Genomic DNA, 17,447 nt, shown 5'->3' on the forward strand with positions numbered 1-17,447 from the left:
CATTTTCATTACCAGTATCAAAAACCATGAATTTTGATACCCATATTGCCCCCAAGTCGTATGGTTCGACAAATGTCCCCCCGGTAGAACCTTCCCTCAGGGCCATGGCCACTCCGGGGGTGGCCAATCCTGTCAAAATGGCCATTTTCATCACCAGTATCAAAAACCATGAATTTTAATACCCATATTGCCCCAAGTCGTATGGTTCGATAAATGTCCCCCCGGTAGAACCTTTCCTCAGGGCCATGGCCACTCCGGGTGTGGCCAATCCTGTCAAAATAACCATTTTCATTACCAGTATCAAAAATCATGAATTTTGATACCCATATTGCCCCAAGTCGTATGGTTCGATAAATGTCCCCCCGGTAGAACCTTCCCTCAGGGCCATGGCCACTCCGGGTGCGGCCAATCCTGTCAAAATGGCCATTTTCATCACCAGTATCAAAAACCATGAATTTTGATACCCATATTGCCCCAAGTCGTATGGTTCGATAAATGTCCCCCCGGTAGAACCTTTCCTCAGGGCCATGGCCACTCCGGGTGTGGCCAATCCTGTCAAAATGGCCATTTTCATCACCAGTATCAAAAACCATGAATTTTGACACCCATATTGCCCCAAGTCGTATGGTTCGATAAATGTCCCCCCGGTAGAACCTTCCCTCAGCGCCATGGCCACTCCGGGTGTGGCCAATATCCTACCAGTTTGGTCCCAACCCCATTGCCTTGAATCATTCTGGTCTCCGAGTGACCGTTCTAACAATGTTCTTTAGCACAGAATTCCTCCCAAGTTGGTGCACAACCTGTGTCTTTCAATGTGTGTATGTGTGTGTGAGCAATAAAATTACCACCGTCGATCCGTCTCTGACGGATTTTCGGTCAAAACTATCTGTTCAGAGGCTATCTGTTAGCTTATATAGTCCGCATGAAATGTGGCAACATGGTGCAAATTTTGCCTCGTCTCCTGCTTTCTTGGAACTGTCACGCGAGAATGTTGCACCATTGTTGCCACACTTCATTCGTTGCTGACCCCTTCCGCAGTACCAAGCATGCAACATTTTCGTAACGCGCGACATTTTTCGTTTTTCTGGATTGACACCTCACCAGAATAGAGCCCTTAGGACAAAGTTCTTTGTCAAAAACAACAATTTATAATGATTTCGAACATTTTTTTCCCTTTAAGAAAAAAACGGAAAGTTTGGAAAAAAACAAACGATGGCTTTTGAAATCTACACGCTTAATGACTGAAAGACTGAAATAACAGTAACTTTCTTATAGAGAAAAGAGGAACAAAATAATAAAATAGTAGTGTTTTATGTATTCTCAAGAAAACGGCAAAAAAATGTGTGAAGATTAAAAAAAAAAGTGTAAAGTTTAAAAAAAGAATATTATAGACGCTGTGATTTTGAATTTTTTGGCCTTTATCTAAACAATGGGTTAAGCTTCTAGAGTAATTTGAATATAAATGTATTTTTTGTCATGAAAAAAACAAACAAGTGGAATGATTTTGGATAATTTAGAACAAAATTTGGAGAAAATAAAGAAGAATTGATTGGGTTTTCACAAAAAAAAGAGGCGATTTTAATGATTCGGAATAATATTGGAAATTCCAGTTAGTTAAAGGAGAAAATGTAAGCTTGGAAACCTACACGTTGTTAATTGACATGAAATTCTCAACGAAATGGAAGAAGTGATTTTTTTTTCCTTCAACGAACAAAAAAAAATAAACTAAACAAATAAACATGAATTTGTAATGATTTCCATCTTTTTTAAATAGTAAATGTAAGAAATAAGTAAGAGATAACTGAATAAAAGAGTTTTCTTGATTATAAAAAAACTATATTTCCAATGATTTTAAGTTATAAACTGCGTTCCTGTAGGAAATGAAATAGAATTATTTTTCAAGCGAAGCATAACAAAATTTGGGAAAAAAACAGCTTGAAAAAAATGAGAAATGAAAATGAGCAAGGAAATTAAATGGAAATGATAGAAAAAATCTGTAATGATTCCTAACCATTTTGTCTAGGGCAAATATTCAAGATATGATGATTTTCGAATCTACACGCTTAATGACTTAGAAAATGAATTAACAGTTATTTTCTCATCGTGAAAGGAGGAAAAATATAATTTGGAATGATTCTGAGAGATAGCAGAACTTGGAATTATTTTGCAAATTTCTGTCAGTTAAGGATGAAATGAAAAAAAAAAAGAATATGTAATAAACGTTGGTCTTAAGATTTATTCGCTATGAGGATAAATTTAAAAAAAAGAACGTTAAAGTTTGAAGAGAAAATGTAATAGATTTATTTCGAGATATATACACCTGGTGTCTAAACATTGGACTGAGTTTCTAGAAGTGTGTTATCCTGGTTGAACTCAAAAGTCCCATGCAAATGTGTAAAAGCTAACTGGAAAATGTGTAATGCCGATTCTGAGTGTACGGGCGCACTGTTTTGTCGACCAAAAGAAAAAAAGCAAAAAAAATCACTTTTTTCGATATGAATTTTCAGCCAATATTGGGATGGAATCTACAAGAATATGATAGAATTTGCCATCAGCAACACAATTCACGTGTTTTTCAGGAATTTATCGTTTAAATTGCGGAAAATTTGAAAATCAAAAACCCAAACAATGATTTGTTATGGGTTACCATTTGACAGCTAGTGCTTTTGTTGTGGGCTCTCATTTGACAACCGTGCTAATGTCGACTGTTGTCAGTTTGCTTTGGCCGGAATAGGGTTGCCATCCCCCCCCGGTTTAATGAAAGAGCAACAAACTTAATTTAGAATGATTTTGAAGTATTATGATCCGTTTTTTTTTTTGAGGAAATAAAGTAGGATTGATTTGTTTTTCATAAGAAAAAAGGCGATTTTGGAAATTTTTGCCAGTTTCCATAATGTAAGAAACGGTAGCTTGTTAATTGAACTGAATTTATGTTCGATCATTGGAGTGAGTTCCTGGAGATAATTCTAGAAAAGTGATGTTTGAAATAATGAAAAGATGTACAAATTGGAATTATTTAGGATGTTTAGAGTTCCTGAAAGAAAAAAAAGAAAGAAAATGTTTTTTTTTTTTTTTCAAGAAAAGAGCAAAAGAATTTCGAATGATTATAAAATATCGGTTTAAGCAGAAAATGTAAGACACGAGAGATTTGTGTCCTTAACAAGAAAATAAAATAAAAATGATTCTCGCAAAAAAAAATAATGTATAATAAATAAACTATCTATGATGATTCTGAACATTTCGTCAGTAAAAAAAAAGTGTAAGAAACGGTAAGGTTTAATGTGGAAATGTTAAATCTACACGCTTTATGTCTGATTATTGGATTGAGTTTCTGAAAAAATAATGTTTTTCTCAATATGAAAAGAGGAACGATCCCAAAAGAAGAAATAATTTGGAATTGTTTTGGAAATTTCTATCAGTAAAAAAAAAAACTAAAAGCGGTAACTTGAAAATCAGGACGCACCATATTCAAGCACTGAACAGATCAACAGAAACAGGAAAAATGCAGGATAAAATTAAATTAAATGGGATTTTCTCAGCGTTTTGTAAGCAACGATAGTCTGGAAATCATCAATACATTTTGGTGAGCAACAAAAAAATTAGTTTGGTACTTTACTTGTAGTGAATGAAATGAGTATTATGAATGGATAAAATAATCAGAGAGATTAAATTATAACAGAAGAAGATTATAAAGTTTGAAGAAGTACGGCCTGTATAGCTGAATCCTTTATTAACGCATTTGAAACAAAAAAAAAATGAAAAAAAGTTATAAAGTTATAAGTAGAATTACTTCATACGATGTTGAAAATTGCAATTAGCTTGAAGAGAAAATATATGAAACTTAGAGGAAAATATTTAAAACAGGGAATGACTTTGTAAATTGAATTATTAGAATACTTTCCTATGAATTCAAGAATTCTAGTTTGAATATAAAACGTAAAATAAAACTAGACATCAACAACAGAAAAAAGTGGCCAAAATGTTACCAAAAATGAGTAAAGAAAAAAAAATAACGGAGAAAAATACGTTTGTGTGATAAAAGAAAGTAAGATGTTGAGAATTGGATGATCTGGTAAAAGGAAATTATATAGTTAAAAAAAAGTACAAGTAGGCAGGATAAGTTTGAAAATAATAAATTCGCTATTTGTCAATATTATGTGATAAAACTGAGAGCTTTGCTTTCACAAGAAACGAAGTTTTGATTCATTTGACAGATATCTACAGTGATCTAAAACATTGAGGTGAGATTTGGAAAATGCATATCTACCCATAATTTAATACTGTTATAACTTTTCAATACCATTCCATTATTTGACACTTCATATTAAAATATTAAAAATTGCCAAAGAAAGAAACAGAAAAAGAGTAGAGAAGGGGGATAATGTAGAGAATAAGACCAGGATAATCAATATTTGCAAAAAAACGTAGATATGAATTATGACCTTTTCAAATGTTTGAGTTGGAAAACGATTGGGTTTGGTTTGCTGAAAAGCAACGACGAACAAGACGACGAAGCACTCTCGTTTGCCAAGAAATTGGTCAGCAACGTGTACACACGCGCGCTGTATGAGTGTGAGTGCTTCGTATAGGTTGGTCCTGCTGCGCAACGTAAAGCTTTGCTAAGAGAGAAAAATTGGAGAGAGAGATAACGAACGATTGCGGCGATGGTTGCAAAGCTTTCGAGCGTCGGGTCGGAATCGCGCGGCGTGGAAGAGATGAAATGAAAGAGTCGCAAGTGTGTGTGCGCTCTCAGGATGATCGTGTAAAGTGGCTTATAGTCTTGTTTGCAGATTTGCAGTGAACGGTCGTTTGACGACATATTTTAGGTTTGGCCGTGAGTTTACAACAGAAACTATCTTGTGCGATCGTTTCTGCATCGCAGCACGATGTCGTAGTCAATCTGGGCCGATGTGGTGCACCGAACAGTGCTTCCTGCTAGTGGCGGGAACGTCCGACGTCCGATAAGATCATTTGGGTGAGTAAAATCAACAAAATATAATGGGATAAGAAACCTCAAATTTTCTTCTCTTACAGTGGGGCACCTGCAGTAGCGACTTCGTCCAGGAGTATGAACGACATCTGGGCGCGGTAAACTCGATCACCTTGAACGACTAAAACCAGCTCTTGACGACCTCCGACGACGGCATGGCTTGGCGTCGTCAAAGTCTACATCTGTTTCACGACCTGTACGAGCAGCTGAGTGCCTACCTAAGCTGGTCCGAATCCACCTGGAGGTTTTACTGGTTTAATACTGGTTCTTTTGCAGACCAACAGTATCGCCGTGCGCTGATTCTTGAGTTTCTCTTGCTCCTCGCGGATACGAATAGTTTCGTGGAGGGAGGTCCACTGTTGAATCTGGACCACCGCGAGGACAGCATCGCCTATGCTGGCGGAGTTCTTCAAGGACGGGCAACTCCAAGTTGAACATTCCCGAGCCCGACCCCATCGAAGGGACTCTTCCGCGCGGTGAAGTGAACGGTTACGATTGGTTCAACATGATACCCAAAAAGATGAATCACCGACACAAGTCCTAAGGTCTGCAAAGTGCTGCTGCTGTTCCGTCTGCACCAGATCAACAACCACCATCTTCAAGCTGAACATGGCCACCAAGAAAATGCTGCGCATCGCCGATCCGTACTTCACTTACGGCTTCTTCTCACTCTAGTCGATCCGCGACCTGGTCTAAAAGCGTGACTCCGTCAAGCACCGACATTGCTGCATCACAATCACGGCCAAGATCGAGCGCTGAACGCACTCAACCAGCTGGGCAGCATTCAGAGAAAGATCAACATTCGCGCACTGGTCCCACCCCGCGGCACATTTGTCCCGCAGCCTCCTTAGTTCGATATGATTTTGTACAATTAATTGAATAAAATCCTGTTTTTCTGTTGACACTGTTTATTTCACTTTACCTTAAGATTTATTTATGCATTTAGCTCAAGCAGGATTCACCGCCGCTGTTGGACGCAACTGCGACGGTCTCCGGAACAACGGGAGCCTGTGCCGGCTGCAGTCGATGCTGTCCTCCGAGCTGGGAAACGCGCCCCTATGCGTTGTAGTTGTTCACGGCCAGTCTCTCAATCATGCCGTCCTCTAGGTGAAGAAAAAACAATTTGAGCTAAAACTAAAGTAAGAATAGTGTTTGACTTACCAACACCATGTAGCAGGTCGACGGCTTTAGCTCTGAGAGATTCCGGCCGGCTCCGATTAGCACAAAAACAGATGTTCGAACGCTTCGCCCTGATTTTCACAGCCAGCTCAAGGATCTCATTGGCCACTTTCTGGTTGCCACCACTGTTCTCCTCTGGCCTTTCGATTCCTGGCAAACACTTCGTGGCCGATCCTGGTCAATCCTTTTTGCAAACTCCCACACTGAAAAGGTGTCTCCACCACGAAATCGACGAAAGACCGATCCGTCTCGAATCGCTGGAACAGGAACCCTTCGCAGACGCAGGAAACGGTTCCGACAGATGATCTGTCTCCATCGGTTTTGCTCTCCCCTGGTTCATCGTCGTACAGCTCCGTTGGCAGGCTCTTCGCACCCAACACCGGCCCGGTACACGCCCGTTTTCATTAATGGAACAGTCCGGAAGTTGCAATCTTTGAAGCCGAATCTTGGTTCCTACTTTTAGGGACCACTATCCGTCCGGTGACGGAGAAAAATTTAGCAAAACAAACTGCTCGATTAATTTGACAACGAGAACTGTCATTTGCTCTTGACAGTTCTCGCTGTCAAAAAAATCGAGCAGTGTGATGCGAGAACGCAAGAAAATTTAAGCCAAAAAGCAAGTTATCGCGGTTAACGCGCGTTAAAGCAAGTTAAAGCGGACAGGTGAAAGTGAACGCTGCAAAGGTTTGAAAAGGAAGCTTTATCGCTCGGTTAGCGCAGAAGTGACGTCCCCCCTCGAAAACAAGCCTATTTTGAAAGTTTAACTCAAATTGAGTTGCCTCATTTTCCATTCAATAATGCAAGATTTGCAAAATATTCACCGTTAAGTTCAGAATTCGTAGAAGTTTTTAGGTTTAAATATGTTTTCTCCCATTTTCATTTGTTGTACCAGAAAGTTTCTCAGAAACTGCAGCTGCGCATCTGTCAAATCGTCTGTTTGACAATCGCTGATCGCTGAGGGTGAGTGAGAAGGAAGATAGGAAAGTGCGGTCAAGTTTGAATTCGGGGTGGCATGTCAGTTCGTCAGTGATAAAAGTTTGAAGTTACAAAAATAATAATGTCAAGATAATTACTAAACCTACCACAGATATCTTTTGGTAATTTTGAAAGTTGTCACATTTTATTAAAAATCATTACAATATACTTTAGGCATCATATTACAATACTTATCCATCTAATACAATGCTTAAAGAACAGTAATACTCGACCATAAATTTAGGAATCAAAAGGTATGACGAATTTCTGTTTGACTTGAAAACGTTATTACAGAAATCGTAATTTGTTTTCGTGTTCCTGAGTAGTTAAAAATTTGCGTAATTATTTCAGCATTTTTCAAATGTAATTACATTTCTGCATTGCCAAATTGTTTCGATATTAGGTAACTTTACTACCCATTTATTGTGACAAATCAGACACACCTTATATATTCGAAGAACTTTGGTGCTCGTCTTGCTGGACGGTTGACAGCTTGAACTAACGTTTCATTGTGTTTGAAATTTTCACGCTTCAAACAAGTCGCTCTGTTTCTGCTGCTATTTTTTCATTTATAATCAGTTAATTTGCCAATAAACGCAGAAAATTTGGTGAAAATGTGAAAAAAGCTTGCTGCTCTTCCCGCTGGCCCTGCGGAAGGCTAATTTGGCTGAGATTTTACAAGTTAGCCATCTCCTAGTGGACTGAATCAACTGGAACCGGCCCTCAATGTTCTCCGCCGTGAAATCATTTTGTTTCTTCGAAACAGGTACGAATAGTTGCTGCTGGTTGCTACAAAAGTGTTGAGTAACAAATTTTTAAACAAATTTGTTTCTGTTTTTTCAGGTTCATCAATCAACTCGGGAGTGCGAGAGCTCGAGCCTCGTTGCCGAGCCATGGATGGCGCCGCGAAAGTTCTCAATTCTTGAATGTTCCGCCCTGAAGGATGCCCAACACAGGAAAAGAAAATAATTTGGAAATAAATAATGCTGTGTGGAAACGCGTCTTGTTCTTATTATTTCTCGAAGGGAACCATTTTGGGCATGGGCACATCTCACTCATACAGGCGCAAAAGCAAGCTACTCGCACTAATACATCAACAAACTATAAGATGAATGAGTTCACTAATACAAGAAAACAAAGTATACATGTGTTGGTGTAAAAGTGGTTGAAAAAGCTCGAATATTTCTTGCGGGTTTCCCTCTCGTAGATTGTGCGTGATTCCTCACCTGTCCGTGCATGGAAGCATTTCCCACTTCTTTTGACATTTTGCCATTTTGACATTTTGACAATTTGACATTTTGACATTTTGACATTTTGACATTTTGCCATTTTGTCATTTTGCCATTTTGACATTTTGACATTTTGACATTTTGACATTTTGACATTTTGACATTTTGACATTTTGCCATTTTGCCATTTTGACATTTTGACATTTTGACATTTTGACATTTTGACATTTTGACATTTTGACATTTTGACATTTTGACATTTTGACATTTTGACATTTCGACATTTTGACATTTTGACATTTTGACATTTTGACATTTTGACATTTTGACATTTTGACATTTTGACATTTTGACATTTTGACATTTTGACATTTTGACATTTTGACATTTTGACATTTTGACATTTTGACATTTTGACATTTTGACATTTTGACATTTTGACATTTTGACATTTTGACATTTTGACATTTTGACATTTTGACTGTTCGACATTTTGACATTTTGACATTTTGACATTTTGACATTTTGACATTTTGACATTTTGACATTTTGACATTTTGACATTTTGACATTTTGACATTTTGACATTTTGACATTTTGACATTTTGACATTTTGACATTTTGACATTTTGACATTTTGACATTTTGACATTTTGACATTTTGACATTTTGACATTTTGACATTTTGACATTTTGACATTTTGACATTTTGACATTTTGACATTTTGACATTTTGACATTTTGACATTTTGACATTTTGACATTTTGACATTTTGACATTTTGACATTTTGACATTTTGACATTTTGACTGTTCGACATTTTGACATTTTGACATTTTGACTGTTCGACAATTTGTCAATTTCTCGGGTAAGTTTTCTGTTAAATACGTTGCTATGCAACAGAAAGACAGTTAGTTGTAGCGGAAAAACTGTTTATTTGCATCCGACTGGTTTGCTAGTCGGGATTGAACTGACTTGCATCAGCTGTGCAGGTCAAGGCCTGCTACATCTCCCCCTTAAGAGATGTCGTACATGTTCAGCCACCGTGGAATCCTGGACGGTCGAACGGGACGTCGTGGACCAACAGGAAGTATCAGCGTCGGCGGCTTCGGCGGCGTAACGGGCTTGTCGGCGTGTACGGCATCTTCAGGCAGCACAAAGTGATTTGTGCCAGATCCACCTTCCAGCGGATCTTCGGTTCCAGGCAGGGCCGGTGGTGCGGGACTGTCCGGAACAGGAATGTCGATCTCAATGGGAGCTTCAGGTTCTTCCTGGTCGGCTAGCAGCAACGGTCGAGCTTCTTCGATCAGGATCTCCCACGGTAGACGTTGTTGGACTTGGTCAGGAACTTCAGCATCGTAGCGAGGGCGTAACTGGTTGACGTGCGAACTCACGATCCTCTGTCTTCCTTCCAGGTCCAGCTGCACGATGTAGTTGACGGAACCTTTCCGTTCGACGACACGGCCGGGAATCCAGGACTTGGTGTTGCGCTGGTGGTACTCGGCGTAGACCAGGTCATCGTCCTTGAACTCGCGCTTGACGGCTCCATGCCGACGGTTGAACTGCTCGTTCTGCTTATGGTTGACGGCGATCGGTGTGGCAGGAACAGGCTTCTTCAGCAGGTCCAGTGTGGTGCGCACCGGTCGTCCAAGGAATGCTTCAGCTGGAGACGTCATGTTCGGTGTGTTCCGATTGGGCGTGGAACGGTACACCGACAAGAACGTTTGCAAGTGCTCCAATGTGGGCGAGCCTTCCCCCTCACTCAACTTCTTGAGGCCACGTTTGAGTGAGTCAACGAATCGCTCCGCTTGGCCGTTTGACTGCGGGTGATAGGGCGCAGTGCGGAGGTGGGTGACACCATTTGCACGGCAAAACTCCTCGAACTGCCCGCTGGTGAACTGCGTTCCGTTGTCTGAGACCAGGACGTCCGGGTTGCCGTAACGGGAGCAGGTCTCACGAAGCATGTCCAGGGTTGCAGTTGCGGTTATGGCACGAGTGCGGAAGATCTCGGGCCACTTGGAGTAGGCATCCACGATGACGAAGTAGTAGTAACCATCGACTGGTCCAGCGTAGTCGATGTGGACACGTTGCCACGGCCTGTCCGGGAGAGGCCACGACTCGAGGGTCGCCTTCGTCGGGGATTTCGCTGCAGCAGCGCACGGTTTGCACTGGCGAACAAACTGCACCACATCGTCGTCTACGTTCGGCCAGTAAACGTAGCTGCGGGCCAGAGACTTCATGCGGTCCATCCCTGGGTGTCCGCGATGCAGTTGGCGAATGATCCGTTTGCGGAACTTGAGGGGCACGACGATCCGATCACCGAACATCACACAGTCGTCGACGACTTGCAGTCCATCGCGCCGAGCGAAGAACTTTCTGACGTCAGGGTCAGCAATCAGCTTGGCGCTCGCTGGCCAACCTTCGTTGAGGAAACTCACCACTTGCTGGAGAACTGGATCCTTTCGCGTCTCAGCCACGATCATCTTGTGAGTGACTGGAAGGTTGCTGATTGAGTCGTCGAGGATGGCTCTGGCTTCGGATTCGACGTAGACGGCGGCAATCACGTAATCCTCATCTGGCCGGCTTTGGGATGACATCAGCCGGGAGAGGAAATCAGCGTAGCCGAAAGCCGTCGTCGAAACGTGCTGGATGTCGAAGTCGTACAGCAGGAACGTCAAGGCCCAGCGTTGAAGACGATTCGCCGTGTAGACAGGAATGCCTTTCTTCGAGCCGAATACCTTGAGCAGCGGTTGATGATCGGTTTGCAGGAGGAAGTGGCGTCCGTACCGAGGGGGATGTCACTTCCGCGTTGACCGAGCGTTAAAGATTCCTTTTCAAACCTTTTCAGCGTTCACTTTCACCTTTCCGCTTTATCTTGCTTTAACGCGCGTTAACCGCGTTAACTTGCTTTTTGGTTTACCTTTTTTTGCGTTCACACATCAAACTGCTCGATTTTTTTGACAGCTCGAACTGTCAAGAGCAAATGACAATTCTCGTTGTCAATTCTGTCGAGCAGTTTGTTTTAGTAAACAACAAGAGAAATAGTTTTGTCGCTGGCCATAAAAAAAGCAATCCGTCGTCGAAAAGGAACCTGCCACCACCAACAACTCCGTTGAAAAGCTTCAATCCGTTGCGGGATTTATTGCTGACATAGCTTTAGCAAACGCCAAATGCCAGGCGGTCGGATAAAAGCCGGAGATCAAGAGAACTTTCTTCCGGAAAAGACAATTTCACATCGACAAACAGCTTGACAAACCGTTGCTGGGAAAACCATGGAGGCAGAGGACGAGCCGGAACAGATGGAGACTGATCAAGTTGATGAGGACACACTGGAACACAAAGTTGAATTCAAAATGATCTGTGGGAGTGCGCACAGGAAGGAGTACAAGGAGAAGTTGGCAGCACAAACAGAGTCGCCAGCTGGATCTCAAGTGCGACGAAAAATCGACGGTGACGACAAAAGTGTCCCGATCGAGGTCCCGATAACAGTTTGGGCTCACCGGATAAGCGAACGGGAAAAGCAGAGTGTTCCGTTAAAGTGTGACAAACCTAGAAAGATTCTTGAGGAACCGCCCATAGAATCCTCAGGAATGGCGCAACATGAACAATCCAGACGAAGTTCTCATCAATCTAAGTTGAGTCCCAAAAGCGGTCACAAAAACCAAAAATGTTTCACCAGGAAATAGCCAATCAACTAGTTCCTCAGTTTCCGGGAAAATCCAGTCACGTTCAAGCTTCTGGGCTTCGAAATAAAACTGGCCCAACTACCGGAACTTACAAAGAAGCACAACAACGCGGAACACGTTTTGCTGGAATTTTCTAACAAACTTAAGCGTAGTGGTGGGTGAAAAGCTGCTATTTATAAATCTTTCAACTACTACAACAATTTTCCGCTCAATTCCAGAATGCGAGTAACGATTAAATTGAAAAATAAATAAAACAACAAGCAAACTAAATACATATTTTTTAATAAAAAAAACCCGAATCTCTTTGTCGATGCACTTATTAACGAATTAAGTGCCAATCAGATGTCAACACATTGTGTGAGTTTTCACCTCCAGCTGTGCCGTTGCAGCAACCCGTTGTCGTTCCGCTACTCGACCGCTTCAACAGAACCAGACCGAACTCGATGAACACGCGAAGTGTTATGTCTTCCGTTAATGAATTACACGAGTTAGAGACTAACATTAGAGTTTATTTTAAGTCTAGAAACTAATTTTAAGTAAGAGCGTTTACAAAACGTGGCTTTGCTTTATCGTTGCTCGCTTTAGAAAAAGCTGTCACCTCGCAAGGTGTGCCCATCGCACAACGTTGAGTGTGTTGGTGCGGCGTCTCGCTATGGACAGTGTTGCCATAGCATCTCCTCTTTAAGACATCACGTAGTGATCAAACCTCGGCGGCAGCCGAACCTCGCGTCCACTCCTGGTGATCGTCGTCGTCGGCACGGGAACGCAACTCGGCGGAATACTTCCCGTCGAAGCCCGCCGGATCGGCCGTTGGATCACAGCTGGTTCCAGTCCATCGTTGTTGCCAGGTTGCTCGGTGATTCCTGGTTGGTTCGCGCCTTCCACCACAGCTGCTTGCGTGTCGTCCTCAGTTGTTGGTTGAGCGAACCCAAACTCGCCCAGGAGAATGTCCAGCGGAAGGTTAACAGCGCGACCGCGCGCCGGCGAATCCGCTGACTCGTGCCGTGGACGAAGCTGGTTGATATGCGACCGGATCAGCCCCGAACGTTGGCCGTCCAACCACACGTTGTAGTTCACCGAGCCGAGCCTTTCGATGACCTTTCCTGCCTCCCAGTACCAGTCGTTCCGCTTGTGCACCTTCGCATACACCAAGTCGCCAGGTGCAAATTCTCGTCTCTGGTCGTTCTCAGCAGTCGTCTTCATCTCAGCAACCGGTGTTGGTGGTGGTCGCAGTAGGTCGAGTGTGGTGCGCATTTGACGTCCAAACAGCAGTTCACTTGGTGACTTCTGCTCGGTTGTTCCGCTCGGCGTCGACCTGTACGTTGCCAGAAACACGTCGAGTGTCTCCTGCAGTGGCTCTCCTTGTTGATTTTCTTCATTCCTCGCTTGACGGTGTCCACAAAGCGTTCCGCTTGCCCGTTCGATTGCGGATGGTAGGGCGCGGTGAGGATGTGGGTGATTCCGTTCGCCTTGCAGTAGGACTCAAACTCGTCGCAAGTGAACTGAGCAGCGTTGTCCGACACGAGCACCATCGGCAGGCCAAGGCGTGCGAACGTGCTTCGAAGAAACTGGATCGTGGCCCTAGCGGTCGTGGTCGTTGTCGGGTAGATCTCAGGCCATCGCGAGAAAGCGTCCACGATGATGAGAAAGTAGAGACCATCGATCGGGCCCGCGTAATCAATGTGAATGCGTTGCCATGGTCCCGCTGGTGTTGGCCAGGCTTCTGGTGGAGAGTGTGGGGGAGATTTGGCAGCTGCAGCACAGTCCGCGCACTGCTTCACCGTGTCCTCCACCTGCTTGTCGATGTGCGGCCAGTAGACGAAACTCCGAGCCAGACTCTTCATCCGGACCATGCCCGGGTGACCGTGGTGCAGGCGTTGCAGGATCCGCTTTCGGTAGGTCTCCGGCACCACCACTCGTTGGCCGAAAAGAATGCAGCCCTGAGTCAGCGCCAGGCTCTCCTTCCGGTGGTAGAACGCCTTCACGTCCAGGTTGTCGATTTCGCTTGCGCTGGCCGGCCACTCACCTTCCAAGTACTGGACCACTTTCTTGAGCACCTTGTCCCGGGCGGTAGCAGCGGCGATCATCTTGGAAGTGACAGGTGTGTTGCCAACGGAGTCTTCCAAGACCGCCGACATGTCGTCCTCCAGATACAGAGCGGCGATAACGTACTCCTCCTCCGGCTTGGCCGCCGAATCGATGAGTCTGGAGAGTACATCCGCGTACCCGAAGTTCGCCGTGGAGACGTAGTCGATGCCAAAGTTGTAGCACAGCAGAACGAGTCCCAGTCGTTGCAGTCGGTTGGACGTGTGTGTCGGGATTCCCTTGTGCGACCCGAAGATGCGGAGCAGAGGCTGGTGGTCTGTCTCCAGAACGAACCGTCGTCCCAGCAGCATCCGGTGAAACTTCGTGACAGCGTAGACGAGCGCCAGAGCTTCCTTGTCGATCTGCCCGTACGCTTGCTCCGCCGGTGTCAACGATCTTGAGGCGTGCTGGATTATCTTCTCCGAACCGTCAGGGAAACGATGTCGGATTGTGGCGCCGATTCCGGTTTGCGAAGCGTCAGCGGCCACGATAATGTCCAGCGTCGGGTTGTAGTGGGTCAGCATCAGGTCAGACTTGAGCAGCTCCTTGAAGCGCTCGAACGATCGTTGGCAGTCGTCCGACCAGGCCCACTTTGCGTCCTTCTTCAGCAGCAGATCGAGTGGCCTACGCAGCTGGTGCATCTCCTTGATGAACTTCGCGTAGTAGTTGACCGCGCCCAAGAACGAACGCAGCTCGGTGAGGTTCTTCGGCGGTGGCATCTGCGAGATGGCAGACACTTTCCCCGGGTCGGTGCGGATTCCGTTTTGGTTGATGATGTGGCCCAGGTACTTCACCTCCGTCATGTAGAACTTGCACTTCTCGATCTTGAGCCGGAAACCGAAATCTTGGATCCGCTGCAGCGTTTGCTCCAAGTTCCGGTCGTGCTCCGCGCGCGTTCGGCCAAACACCAGCACGTCGTCGAGGAACGACGCCGCTCCTTCCTGGCCGGCGAGCATGTTGTCAACGACCTTCTGGAAGGCTCCAGGAGCGGGTTTCACTCCCGGCGGCAGACGCTTGACCTTGAACAGCCCCTTGTGTGTGTTCATAGTCAACAGCTTCTGCGACTCCTCCTCTACCTCCATCTGCAGATAAGCGTCCGACAGGTCAATCACGCTGAAGAACTTGCTGCCAGCCAGCTTTGCGAAGATGTCGTCGGGGGTAGGGAGAGGGTACTTGTTCGCCTCCAGCACAGCGTTCAACCCGGTCGAGTAATCCGCGCAAATGCGGACCACCGGATCTCCGTCTGCGTCGCGCTGCGCCTTCCGAACTGCCACGATGGGTGCCGCCCAGTCCGAGTAGTCGACCGGCTCCAGCACTCCCATGTCCTGCAATCGGTTGAGCTCCTTCTCGACCAGCCGCTGCGAGTGGAACGGCACTGGCCGCTTAGGCTTGAAGACCGGCTTCGCCCCGTCGATCAGGAACAGCTGGATCTTCGTTTTCGTGCACCGTCCGAGTCCTTCCTGGAACACCGCCGGAAATTTCACCTTCAGCGCGGCACCACACGCCAACGAGTCCTCCGCAGTTGTGAGTTGCTTGCAGAAGTCGTTGATCGGAATGTCGTACAGCCCGAAAGCTTCCATCAGGTCGCTCCCAAGAACCTTGAAACCGCGCACAGGAGTGACGTAGCACACGGAACGCTTGGTGGTCCCGCGGAACGTGACGTCACACTCGAACTCCAATTCCAGCGGAAGGGGTTTGCCTGAGGCTGTGGCCACCCGCAGTTCCGTCGGAATGGTTTCTGGGTTGCCGAGCAGGGGAAGTGAATCCGTCGAGATGATGGTGTAGTCCGATCCGCAGTCGAGCTGGAGTTCGATCGGTTCGTTGTTGATCAGAACTTCCACGAATTTGCGCCGTCCGACGACACCTTCCTTGTTGACAGCGTACACTCCGTTTGAGTGTCCCCCGCCGTCGGCCCGCTTCTTTTTGTGCTTCTTCTTGCCGCCTCCGGGTGCTGTGTGTGATGCACCTTCTCCGGAACCGGAGGGTTTGGAGCAGCAAGCACAGTATCCTTCCTTGTGTCCCACTTTGCCGCACGTCTTGCAGGTGTGTTTCGTGTACGAGCAGTCTGCAACAAAGTGCATCTGCCCGCACTGCCAGCACGGACGTCGTGGGGTTGCCTTGGCCGGATTCCTGTTGTCGAACTTCCGTTCCGGTTTGCCCGACTCGCGAAAACCGCTGCGATCCTGCTGGACCGCTTTGACGGCCGGCTTCGGACCCTCAATAACAGCAGTGTCGTGTTTGAGGTTGTCCAAATGCTGGCACTCCAATAACAGCTTCTTGAGAGTCATCGGGTGCTCCGCCGTCTCGCCTTCCATTTTCGCCAGCAACCGGGTCCGGATGTCCTTGTACCGCTCCGACTGCAGACCAGCGACAAACACCAGGCACTTGAACTGGTCGGAGGTAATCGTCCGGATGTTGAAATCCTCGCACGCTCGGTTGACGGTACTGGCGTACGTGACGAAATCCTCCGCATTCCGCTTGGTCGTCTGCAGACACTGGTAGCGCCGGAAGAACACGGACGTTTGGTGCCCGAACATCTCCTTAAGCGTGTCCACCGTGTTCTGGAACGATCTGTCCGGTGGGTTCTCCGGTAGGATGTAGTTCACGTAGCGGTCGTGATCCACCGAGGACAGCTTTCGCACGAGCAGCCGCACTTTGTCCGCTTCCTCCAGCTTCTCCCCGCCCTTGTTGAAGGCCTCCTCGTGCCGGGAGTACCACTTGTCGAAGACCAGTCCGCCTTGGGGGTCGTAAACAAATTCCGGGATGGTGTTTGAAAGTGTTTCCATCAGGAACTCGTTGTCCTTCGGCTTGGAGAGCTGCTCGAGGAGAGCCTCCTGGGTTTTGGACTGGTTCTCCAAGTAGGCGGTGAGCTGCGCCAGAATCGCCGTGAGATCCGGCTGCTGCTGCGGCCCGTCCTTCTTCGGCGTCACCTTCGGGGGCATTTTGAGGTTAGGAACCCCGCTCGAACGCGAAAACCCGAAAACCGACGCGAACTACTCGGAACCGAACTAATCCTCGTCGCCAAACAATGTTATGTCTTCCGTTAATGAATTACACGAGTTAGAGACTAACATTAGAGTTTATTTTAAGTCTAGAAACTAATTTTAAGTAAGAGCGTTTACAAAACGTGGCTTTGCTTTATCGTTGCTCGCTTTAGAAAAAGCTGTCACCTCGCAAGGTGTGCCCATCGCACAACGTTGAGTGTGTTGGTGCGGCGTCTCGCTATGGACAGTGTTGCCATAGCACGAAGCATGTTCTTCGTCTGCTTCGCCGTCAACTAATCCTTCGTAATATCTGCAGGAT

General features: G+C 45.7%; 1 protein-coding gene and 2 long non-coding RNA genes across 3 annotated transcripts; 1 reads left to right on the plus strand and 2 right to left on the minus strand.

Annotated features, from left to right (window-relative positions):
* Positions 1-5,880: 5,880 nt before the first annotated feature.
* On the minus strand, positions 5,881-6,536 carry LOC119766808. Its single transcript, XR_005277146.1, has 2 exons — positions 6,152-6,536; positions 5,881-6,093 (listed from the first exon to the last, which is right to left on the minus strand). It is a non-coding gene; the product is annotated as an uncharacterized LOC119766808 (long non-coding RNA).
* A 1,120-nt stretch (positions 6,537-7,656) lies between these two features.
* LOC119766805 lies at positions 7,657-8,144 on the plus strand. The gene is made up of 2 exons (XR_005277143.1): positions 7,657-7,910; positions 7,988-8,144. It is a non-coding gene; the product is annotated as an uncharacterized LOC119766805 (long non-coding RNA).
* Positions 8,145-9,389: 1,245 nt separating this feature from the next.
* LOC119766186 (uncharacterized protein K02A2.6-like) lies at positions 9,390-17,086 on the minus strand. Its single transcript, XM_038250618.1, has 5 exons — positions 16,776-17,086; positions 16,575-16,705; positions 13,446-16,458; positions 12,783-13,374; positions 9,390-11,111 (listed from the first exon to the last, which is right to left on the minus strand). The coding sequence occupies exons 1-5, from the start codon at positions 17,084-17,086 to the stop codon at positions 9,390-9,392; spliced, it is 5,769 nt and encodes a 1,922-aa protein (XP_038106546.1).
* Between the last annotated feature and the right edge of the window lie 361 nt (positions 17,087-17,447).

Source organism: Culex quinquefasciatus, chromosome 2 (genome assembly GCF_015732765.1).
Source record: "Culex quinquefasciatus strain JHB chromosome 2, VPISU_Cqui_1.0_pri_paternal, whole genome shotgun sequence".
NCBI lineage: Eukaryota > Metazoa > Arthropoda > Insecta > Diptera > Culicidae > Culex > Culex quinquefasciatus.

Bases quoted from the DNA above. Each gene is read 5' to 3' on its own strand.
- LOC119766186 (XM_038250618.1), bottom strand. From the start codon at position 17,086: ATGCCCCCGAAGGTGACGCCGAAGAAGGACGGGCCGCAGCAGCAGCCG. The intron at 16,459-16,574 runs GTGCGAGGATTT...TGCTGGCGAAAA, and splicing joins GCCAGTACCGTCAACCGAGC to TGGAAGGCGAGACGGCGGAG. The intron at 11,112-12,782 runs GTTCGGCTGCCG...CCGCTGCTCAAG, and splicing joins TCACCAGGAGTGGACGCGAG to GTATTCGGCTCGAAGAAAGG.